The sequence below is a fragment of the Gekko japonicus genome, unplaced genomic scaffold (genome assembly GCF_001447785.1).
Source record: "Gekko japonicus isolate JY-2015 unplaced genomic scaffold, Gekko_japonicus_V1.1 scaffold2803, whole genome shotgun sequence".
Taxonomy (NCBI): domain Eukaryota; kingdom Metazoa; phylum Chordata; class Lepidosauria; order Squamata; family Gekkonidae; genus Gekko; species Gekko japonicus.
The window spans coordinates 77,296-88,323 of NW_015160308.1; the positions used below are offsets into that span (position 1 = coordinate 77,296).

The following is an 11,028-nucleotide window of genomic DNA, read 5'->3' on the forward strand; positions in this document are numbered from 1 at the left end:
ATTACGCTTCTGAAACTTTATATTGCAAATGCAGGGAGCTGGGAGCTGTCAAGGATAATCTGAAAACTAGTGCTTTGGGGAAGGCAGGGTTTGTCCTCTTTTTAGAGGCCGTGCCCTCTTTTTTGTGTAGTCCGTCTTCTTTTGAGCTCTTTAAAAAAACTGACTAAAATGCCCACTTTTTGAGCTGGAAGGTTAGGAATATTCCTAGCGACCTGCAATGATCACGGCTGAAAGAGTACGGGGTGCTTAAAACGAGATTTGTCACGGCGACCAGTTGTTTGAAATAGTCGGGAAACGTGTCTTCCTTTTCGCTTTTCAGAACACGCTAACCCTGGAAAAGGCCACCTCGATGCAATCCTATGCGGAGTTAAAGGTAAAGGTTCCCTTGCTCCAAAGCCAGTCGAATCCGACTCTAAGGTTGCGGTGCTCATCTCCGTTTCGAAGCCGAAGAGCCAGCGCTGTCCGAAGACGTTTCCGTGGTCATGTGGCCGGCATGACTAAACACCAAGGCCCACTCTAGATCCATTGCACCCGAGGCGGTTAGATTGGAAGACTCTGCCCAGGAGCGCACGGCCAATATAGGGGGCAGTGGCACGGCGCGCTCTTCTTGGCTCTCAATGCGGTCGGCGGGCAAAAAAAAAAAACCCTTAAAGGGAAGGCCCAGGCCGCCTCGTCGGCCCCTCTCCTCTCTCCCCCGCCCCTTTCCACGCCGCCGGCCCCGCCGCGCCCCTTTAAGGCGGCCTTTCCCGTCGGAGGGCAGCCAGGCGCAGGGAAGGGGGGGTGGTGGGGCCATGCCGCGCCGGGGCTTCTGGCCGTGCCTGCTGCTGGCGCTGGCGGCGTGGAGCCCGCGGCCGGCGGGGGGCTACTTCCCGGAGGAGCGCTGGGTGCCCGAGTCGCCGCTGCGGCCCCCGCGGGTCCTCCTGGCGCTGCTGGCCCGCAACGCGGCGCACTCCCTGCCGGCGGCGCTGGGCTGCATCGAGCGCCTGCGCCACCCCAAGGACCGCATCGCCCTCTGGTGAGTGCGAGAGAGAGAGAGAGAGAGCCGGGCTTTCCCGCGAGGAAGCCCCCATGCAACGCAGTGGGCTCTCCCGGAGAGCGAGCCTGCGCTCGGGGCAAGGGGAGCGCCAAAGTTTTCCTTCTCCCCTGAAAAGGCCGGCGCGGGCGGGGAGGGGCGGGTTGCCAAAAAAGGGGAGGCTTTTGCAAAAAAAGAAAAGAAAAGTGCATTTATGATATGTATTGCGTTTGATATGTATCGTTATTGTTCAATGGCTGTTTTGTGTTAAGAATTGAAAACTTAAAATATGTTTTTTTTTCTCCTCCTCTAACATTTTATTGGTTTTTAAGCAGATACATATGATACATAAGTATCTTAATGGTGGTTACAGACAGTAAAATGCAAAACGTTAGCAATATTTCGCGGAAATAGACTTAGTTTCAGTGAAAGCTATGCATAAACCCTTATAAGAATCAACTAGTATAATACATAAATTCAAAAAACAGATTTCCCTTTTAAGTAAAATGCAAAACGTTAGCAATATTTCGCGGAAATAGACTTAGTTTCAGTGAAAGCTATGCATAAACCCTTATAAGAATCAACTAGTATAATGCATACACTCAAAAAACATATTTCCCTTTTAAGTAAAATGCAAAACGTTAGCAATATTTCGCGGAAATAGACTTAGTTTCAGTGAAAGCTATGCATAACCCTTATAAGAATCAACTAGTATAATACATAAATTCAAAAAACATATTTCCCTTTTAAGTATATCGAGGCTCTGCGAAATAAAAAAAAGTCCACCACGGCATAGGATTAGGCATTTGTAGTTTGCAAACAAGCTGGGGAGGATAACAATAGCGATAAAAATATGTTCATGTGGGTTAGCCGTGTTGGCTTGAAGCAACAGAACAAAGTTGGAGTCCAGCAGCACCTTTAAGACCAGCAGAGTTTCATTCATGGTATAAGCTTTCGTGTGCAAGTGCAGTTCTTCAGTAATGCTTGAAGAAATTCTGTATCGCTGTATCTGAAGAAGTGTGCATGCACACGGAAACCTTATACCTTGAATAAAACTTCGTTGGTCTTAAAGGTGCCACTGGACTCCAACTTGGTTCAATAGCAGTAAAAGTTCTTTCAGGTAATAAAAAGGCGGCTTGTAGCACTTGCACTCCCTCTGAGTTTCTGCAGAGTGGCCCCTACTGAACAGTACTTTTATTTCTTGAAAACATAACCTTTAAGTTTGTTTCATAGCATTTTTCAGTACAGGTTGACAGGAGAAGGTTTCACTCCTGAGTGGCCATAGGAGAAGTTACCATTTCGGATGCAATTTTAACAGTTTCAATAGGTCAAGCAAATGTAGTAAGATGCAACTAACATACAATTTGTATCATGAAGTTACACTGTTTTACATAACTTTTATGGGGATTAAAAGACTACCTAGATATATACCTGATTTAGGGTACTGTTCTTTCAGAAAACCCACATCTTATACAAAACAGGGAACTCATGGACGTCCAGAAATGTTTTTCCTGCAGTGTAGGCTAATACATGTGGTTTAAAAGCGTGGGGCAAAAATATGAGTTTTTAAAATTTGCTTTTTTTCTAGTTGACTTTACATGTTCAACGCCCTTCTATAATCGGTCACAGCAAAAGCAGCTTATGAGTGTTTCAACACTCCTTAAAAACATGCTCCTTTCTGGCTCTCACCATTTCTTCATGTGCTCAGAGATGGGTGGCTTGTCCCCTTTGGCAGGGATTGGCTTTTCCAAAAGGGACAGTCAACTCAAGTACATGGCGCCTCTGAGCGTGTACAGAGTGGTCCCTTCCAAAGGGCACTTTTCTTTTGAACATCTGGCGTCTTCCGTAAAGTCAGGAAGTAATGAAAACACTGACCACATAAACCTGGCTTGGCGCACTCCTGTTCTGGCAGCTGGCCAAGTGAATGAAATTGTAGACAGACTGCTGAAATTCTGTAAGCTTGGGCAGTCCCGGCAGCAAAAGGCGTTGATTTGACCAGGGAGAGTGGAGACTGGGGGCTGATTCATACGTGGCAGTTTGTCAGGTTTAAGGGAATTAGCCAGAGTAATGCAGTTACCCTGTATTAGAAAGGAATTATTTGTATTACGCTCTCTTCTCAAATTCATAGCCTAGGGCCACATAAGTCACACATGTATTTAAGTTTGCAGAGAAAGATGTTTGAAGCATAGTAAACTCTTTACAGCACAGTTCTAGGTAGATCCACATGAGGGTGTCTGTATGCCGGTTTAAAATCGAGCAGGTTTGACAGTAGGATTTTGGGTGAAGGGAGACTGAGAACGTAGACGAATTGTGTAGCTGTCTTCGTTGTAGAACCTGAAGCGAAGGAAACATCCCTATAATTGGTAGAACTGCTGCAAAATGGCTTCTTTTCTTGTATTTATTGACAGAATTTATATCCTGCCTTTTGGGCCTTGTTAGGGCCGCTGAGGCAACTAACTGAGAAATAACATATGTAAATAAAAACACGTATTTAATTGCTTTTATTATTTTATACTTACTGTATTTCTTTGTATTCTGTTCATATTTAATAATAACTGATATTTATTGTTTAGACGTTGTAAGCAGCCCCGAGTCCCTATGAGGAGAGGGTGTGAGGTATACATTAAATAAGTAAATAATTTTAAAAGCATTTGAAACCAAACCAAAACCATATCAATAAAACAAAAACTAAAATACACAAATAAAGAGCAAATACAGGGCAGGAATAATTAATTAATTATTGTATAGAAAAGAAGAAGAATCCAGCAGCACCTTAAAAGACTAACAAAATACGTGGTGGGGCATGAGCGTCTGTGAATCACTGCTCGCTTTTTCAGATGCCATAATTATTGTATGGCATTGTGTGTAGAATAGCCAGGAGATCCTAAGATTGTCTGGCAGGAAGAAGTTCCAGCTCTTTTAGCATTATGTACCACTAGGTGGCGAGCTGGACTTGTTTTGTTAAGGCAAGAGATGTTTCAGAGGTGGTTGTACATTGCCTGCCTCTGTGTCACGACCCTGGTATTCCTTGGAGGTCACCCTTCCAAATACTAGTCAAGGCCGACCCTGCTTAGCTTCCACGATCTGACGGGATTGGGCTAGCCTGGGCTATCCAGGTCAAGGCTAGGGCAGGAAGAAGGGGTCAGGGATCACTGAGGGAGTGCCAGACGAAACAAACAAGAAGTCTTCACCTACTGGCAGAGGTGAGAGAGTTCCCGCGTTTTGGTGCCACGACAGAGAAGGCCGTGTCCTTGGTCGCCGCTTGCCTGATCTCAGAAGGCGAGGGCACCTGAAGCAGGGCCTCAGAAGGTGACTGTAGCAGTCAAGTAGGGTTGTAAGCAGCCAATGCGGTTGTCCAAACGCAAGCGGCTTTACTAACTACGGTTAGTGAAGCGCTTTCCAGCCAGGATCTGAAACCATGGTTTGAGTTGATGAACCGTGATTAGTCTTAAGTGTGCCTTCACGTGACTCCTGGAGGTGGACTTCCTTGGCACACTCTGATGATGGTCTTTGTGTCTCTGTAACTAGCGAGTGTCCTGGCCAGAGCAAAGGTGGTGAAACCAGTGTGTGTGTGTGCACATGTTTGTGCACGCGCGTGCCTAGGCGAACCAGAGTTTTCAGCAATTGTGTTTCATAAACTAACCCTAGTTAAAATGAACCATGGTTTCGGGCAATCCATCTGATACCTCCTTGTGCCAGATGACAGAGGCTGTGCAGAAGAGATTGGATTTATACCCCGCCCTTCACTCGGAGTCTCAGAGTGGCTTACAAACTCCTTTTCCCTTCCCCTCCCCACAACAGACACCCTGTGAGGTCGGTGGGGCTGAGAGAGCTCTGACAGAAACTGCTCTTTTTCAAGAACAGCTCTGACAGAACTACTGCTTGCCCAAGGTCATCCTGCAGCTGCAAGTGGAGGCGTGGGGAATCAAACTCAGTTCTCCCAGATTAGAGTCCGCACACTTAACCGCTACACCAAAGAGGCTGTGAAACTCCAGAAAGAAGGGATGTGTGACGGTCCCACCATTCCCCGGTGTATTGCCAGCTATGCTCACAAAAGTATTTAATTTACACATATGCTCTGCTTTTCTCACTTGGACTCAAGGTGGATTACACAAAGTGAGTCAATACAGTGAACAGAATGGGGCGTTCCATAAACAGTGCAATAGAATTAGGATCGTAGAACCCACCTGAAGTCCAAAACCAGAACTGAAGCAAAGCAGGTATTGACATGACACACATTAAACCAGATGACACATCAAACTCATTTGTTACGAGGGCCAGATCTGACATAAATGCCATTTTGTTGGGCCAGGCTGTGTGTGCCTTAAAATGTAATGCCAGGTACCGAAGATATAAACTTCATAAAGGACACAGGCAGACTTAGTTAACAGTAGACCAAGATGGATGGGCATGCTAGTCTGTTTGTGGCAGTAGAAAAGAGGAAGATCCCAGTAGCCCCTTAAAGACTAACAAAATTAGTGGCAGGGGAGGAGCTTTTGTGAGCAGCGACTCACAAAAGCTCATACTAATTAACAATATTAATTTTTTTTACTCAATATACAAACATGCTTAAAACATTAACTCTTTCAGTATTCCCTTGCAGTATCTCCCTAATGCCCACCCTCCTACTTCCTCTGTCTGTTACACATTAGCGCAGGGACACTGTGCAAGGAGATAATGCACAGGCGCAGTAAAGGTAATCAGGTGCTTATAGGCCAGATAAGAGACCTGGATGGGCGAGTTCCGGACTGTGGGCTATATGTTTGACACCCCTGTGTTAAACGATGCAACATTCCATAGTTGAATCCAGGTCCATAGACAGGATTTTGTGGCTTGTGGGGCAGGGTTTGTTTTTTTTCCTGGTGGGGCTGCAGTTCTCAGTGCAGAAGGAAAACCATTTAGCTGTTACCAAGATAGCTCTCTAAACTGCAAGCTGTCAACCACTTTAGATGACAGTTCTCAGCTGTTGCAAGTTAATAACTTCTGGCAGCCTAAGCAAGGATCCAGATAATGAGCCAGCAGGTGGGTGTGATGACTTCTATAGTGAACTCTTTCAGTATTTCCTTGCAGTATCTCCCGATGCCCACCCTCCTACTTCCACTGTCTGTTACACATTAGCACAGGGACACTGTACAGGGAGATAATGCACAGCCGCAGTAAAGGTAATCAGGTGCTTATAGGCCAGATAAGAGCCCTGGATGGGCGAGTCCTGGACTGTGGGCTATATGTCTGACACCCCTGTGTTACACGATGCAACATTCCATAGTTGAATCCAGGTCCATAGACAGGATTTTTTGGCTTGTGGGGCAGGGTTTGTTTTTTTTCCTGGTGGGGCTGCAGTTCTCAGTGCAGAAGGAAAACCATTTAGCTGTTACCAAGATAGCTCTCTAAACTGCAAGCTGTCAACCACTTTAGATGACAGTTCTCAGCTGTTGCAAGTTAATAACTTCTGGCAGCCTAAGCAAGGATCCAGATAATGAGCCAGCAGGTGGGTGTGATGACTTCTATAGTCAAGAAAGCTAACACTTAGGCAGAAAAACTCTCTTAAAGGAGACCAGTTTCTTGACACAGTGGTAGAAGGTATCCTAGAGGTCACCTACTCCAACCCCCTTGCTCAGTGCAGGAATTAGTCAACTACAGCACCCCACTCTGCTTAAAGGCGCACACCTTTTAAAACAATGTTTTGAAATGATTGGAGAAAAGCATTTACAGGAGAAATTCTTGTGGGGCTCTGCCATTAAGAAAGGGGGCAGATCCCCCAAGATCCCCACTGTAGCTACGAGCCTGGTTGGATCCTAGTTTCAACAAGCTACACACAGTAGACCACAGTTCCTAATAATTTCTCTAAGTAACTTTGTGAATCACTTAGTACAGCACAAGTCTATTGCCTGTGCAGAAAAGCCCTCTTGAATAATTCAATTTTGCATAGTTTGTGGAAAGCCAGGAGAACGGGAGTCTTCCTGACCTCCTCTGTCCCACCATTCCACAAGGCGGGGGCCACCACGGAGAAGGCCCGGGTACGTGCAGATGTTGATTTTGCTCTTTTGCAGATTGACACCTGCAGAAGACCCCGCTCCAATGAGTGAAACTGTTGTGGCGGAGCATAAGTTCTAAATACCAGAGCCAAAGGCATGCATAAGTTCTAAGTATCAGAGCCAAAGGCGTGCATAAGTTCTAAATATCAGAGCCAAAGGTGTGCATAAGTTCTAAGTATCAGAGCCAAAGGCGTGCATAAGTTCTAAATATCAGAGCCAAAGGTGTGCATAAGTTCTAAGTATCAGAGCCAAAGGCGTGCATAAGTTCTAAATATCAGAGCCAAAGGTGTGCATAAGTTCTAAGTATCAGAGCCAAAGGCGTGCATAAGTTCTAAATATCAGAGCCAAAGGCGTGCATAAGTTCTAAATATCAGAGCCAAAGGCGTGCATAAGTTCTAAATATCAGAGCCAAAGGCGTGCATAAGTTCTAAATATCAGAGCCAAAGGCGTGCATAAGTTCTAAATATCAGAGCCAAAGGCGTGCATAAGTTCTAAATATCAGAGCCAAAGGCGTGCATAAGTTCTAAATATCAGAGCCAAAGGCGTGCATAAGTTCTAAATATCAGAGCCAAAGGCGTGCATAAGTTCTAAATATCAGAGCCAAAGGCGTGCATAAGTTCTAAATATCAGAGCCAAAGGCGTGCATAAGTTCTAAATATCAGAGCCAAAGGCGTGCATAAGTTCTAAATATCAGAGCCAAAGGCGTGCATAAGTTCTAAATATCAGAGCCAAAGGCGTGCATAAGTTCTAAGTATCAGAGCCAAAGGCGTGCATAAGTTCTAAGCAGTGTTCCCTCTAAGCTGAGTTAGTGTGAGCTAGCCCACAGTTTTTTAGCCTCTGGCTCACACATTTTTGTCCTCGCTCAGGAAGTAGGGCTCCAGAGCAGACTAATTTATGCAGTAGCCAAATCGCTCGCTCACAACTTTAATGCCAGTAGCTCACAAGGTAGAATTTTTGCTCACAGGACTCCAGAGCTTAGAGGGAAAAAGGAAGCTTAGAAAACCCACTGTGGTGACAGCAGGGATGGGGTGGTTGAGAAATCTTGTGGGTATCAGGCTAGGCGTTGGAAGGAGGACGCCGTCAGCAGTCGGTTGGCACATGGAGGGGCTGTGGCTTACTCAGCAATCCCCAGCAAGGCGCCTGGCCAGTATATTTCTTTTTGCCCGTTTGCTCCTCCTCTGTAGTGTTTCTTCTCCAAAACAAAGAGCCAACCGTGGCTTTCTTCCACTTCGGTGGAGCAGAAGTTGCTTCAGAAGAGGAGGAGGAAGAGGAGATATGGATTTATACCCTGCCCTTCACTACCAAAGGAGTCTCAGAGCGGCTTACAAACTCCTTTCCCTTCCCCTCCCCACAACAGACACCCTGTGAGGTGGGTGGGACTGAGAGAACTCTGACGGAAACTGCTCTTTTTCAAGAACAGCTCTTATCAGAACTACGGCGTGCCCAAGGTCATCCAGCCAGGTGCAAGTGGAGGAGTGGGGAATCAAACCCGGTTCTCCCAGATTAGAGTCTGCGCACTTAACCACGACACCAAGCTGGCTCTCTGAGGCATAATTTTCGTTCCTGTGATTGCTTCCATCGCAGAAAGATGTTTGGCTTACAACTTCTTAATATTTTGCTGAACCTCCCGACCTCTTGTGATTGGACCCGGTCCCTGTGGCAACCATTTTGTGGTTTGTTCCCTCCTCTCCGTGTCAGCCATTTTGTCATGCCCTTGACCCGTTCTCAGAATTCCCCCAAATGCCCTCCAGCTGAACAGGGTCAGGGATCTCTGGCTTGCTGAGATATATGCATGGGGAGGGGGCCAGCCAGAAATAACATGGCCGGTATCTTTAGGAACCAGCATGCATCAGCAAGCCATCGGATCAGGTACAGTTGATCAACCAGACCTCTCTGACCCTGTTACTGTACTTGAGAACTGCTAGATAATGGCTGGGAGCTTCAGTAACTTCAGGATCTGCTACAGAGGAAGAGGAGCTCATTAGTTAGCTGCTGGTGCCTCTCCTCAAACCCCCCCCCCCAAGTTTCAAAAAGATTGGACCAGGAGGTCCAGTTCTGTGGGCCCCAGAAGAGGGAGCCCCCATTGTTTCCAGTGGAGGGGGAAATGGCATTTAAAGGGAACGCAGTCCCTTTAAATGCCTTTTGCAAGCTGTGGCTGAACTTGAAAGGCATTCTAAGGGCTCGCGGTCCCTTTAAATGCCTCCTCTGCGAGACAAGTGTAACTCAGTCCTCTCCTGAGCTTTGGAGCAACACTGTCCATTTTTCGAACAGCTTTAAGGTGCTCAGAAAGACAAGCACCTTTATTCTCCCAGCAGCAGTCTGGCTGTTTAAGTTGCTGAGCCTTCCTGGCTCGGCAGGTATCCTTCAGACTAGGCAGGAACTGATGCAGACAGAAATACCCCATGCGTATATATGGCAAGACTGAAGACATTGTGGGCGGTTTAAGAGAGTCATTTCCCATCGCTGCTGCAACAGGCTACCAGCTGTGCCCCCCAGCAGAGGGAAGTGCCAAGAAAGTCACTACCCCATTTCCCCATAACGGCAACTGTCTTTGAAATGCTTTTTCGCTGATGGTGCTCAACATGGGGGAGGAGGGGAGAAGAAATCCAGAAATATTGTTGTACTCTATTGTATAGCTGTATTGTAGCTTGTGTGCATCCAGACGACTGAGAGGTGATATGATAACCATCTCCAAGTACTTGAAGCGCTGTCATATAGAGGATGGTTTTCTGTTGCCCCAGAAGGTCGGACCAGAACCAACGGGCTGAAATTAAATCAAAAGAGGTTTTGGCTAAACATTAGGAGGAACTTCCTGACAGTGAAAAAACAGTGGAACAGGCTTCCTCAGGAGGTGGTGGGCTCTCCTTCTTTGGAGGTTTCCAAAGGGAGGCTAGATGGCCATCTGACAGCCATGCTGGTTCTGTGAACTTAGGCAGATCGTGAGAAGGGAGGGCAGGAAGGGTTGCCTCTGTGCTTAGTTCTCTTGTGGCCCTTTCTTACACGCCCAGGGAAATGCCGATCACCACTTTGGGGTCAGGAAGGACAGTTTTTCTCCAGGTCAGTTTGGCCAGAGATCCCGGGTTGGTTTTTTTTGCCATATTCTGGACATGGAACAGGAGTTACTGGGTGTCGGGGGGGGGAGGGGAGGTATGTGTGAATTTCCTGCATTGTGCAGGGGGTTGGACTAGATGACCCTGGAGGTCCCTTCTGACTATATGGTTCTGTAAACTGTTTTGAACAGTATCAGTGGGAGCGAGGACTTCAGGAGCAGAGAGATTCCGTTTGTCCATCCATTTTTGGAAACTGGCCAGTGATGAAGGGCTCGACAAGGTGTCTTTCGGTGTATTTCTAATAGGAAGGCCTCCCCTTGCGCCATTCTAGAGGGCAAAGCCCTTCCTTGGGTATCTTTTGTCAGTTTCTTCTGTTCTGGGCTTTGTGTGTCAGGCTGTCAGAGGAAGCAGTGTGCCCAGTCCCTCCAGTGAGACGGAGGCCTTTTTGAGCCTGTGGGCACCTTTGGAATTCTGATACCGGGGGTGGTGGTGGTGGACACGGCCACAAAAATGTCTGCTGCAGGAGGCGGAGCCAACCACACGGGGGATGCCCAAGTGCAGGGGTGTGTGGGGGAAGGGGTTAATTTTAAACACATGCCGGGAAAGAGGCGTGAGAGAGAATAAAACAAAATTTTGGTGGCAGGTGCTGCAGGAACAACGCTGTGTTAATTTGCACAGCTAGCCGGAGGCCAAGAGCCTCACATGATTCCACCCACTTTCTAAAAACACTTGATGGGCTCCAGGAAAAGTGTTGGCGTGCGCCACGGACACCATGTTGGGAACTCCTGGCCTAGTGTTATTATCTGTGTTGACGTGGACTGAGGGGAAGGGTGTTGGTGGGGCTCCATAAAGTTGTATACTGGGGAGTTCTGTACACACAAAGCTCAGCATCATTGGGCCTATATGGGGGGGGGGGGGCTGCAGCCCCGCA

The 11,028-nt window shown here is 47.0% G+C and overlaps 1 protein-coding gene across 2 annotated transcripts in view; it reads left to right on the forward strand.

Annotated features, from left to right (window-relative positions):
• The first annotated feature begins 741 nt into the window (after positions 1–741).
• The window catches only part of COLGALT1 (collagen beta(1-O)galactosyltransferase 1), a 45,739-nt gene continuing 35,452 nt past the window's right edge, over positions 742–11,028 (forward strand). For both annotated transcript variants that reach the window (XM_015416515.1, XM_015416522.1), the window contains exon 1: positions 742–1,015. In XM_015416515.1, the coding sequence (XP_015272001.1) occupies positions 792–1,015 (224 nt within the window). In that variant the 5' untranslated portion in view covers positions 742–791. The remainder of the gene's footprint in view (positions 1,016–11,028) is intronic.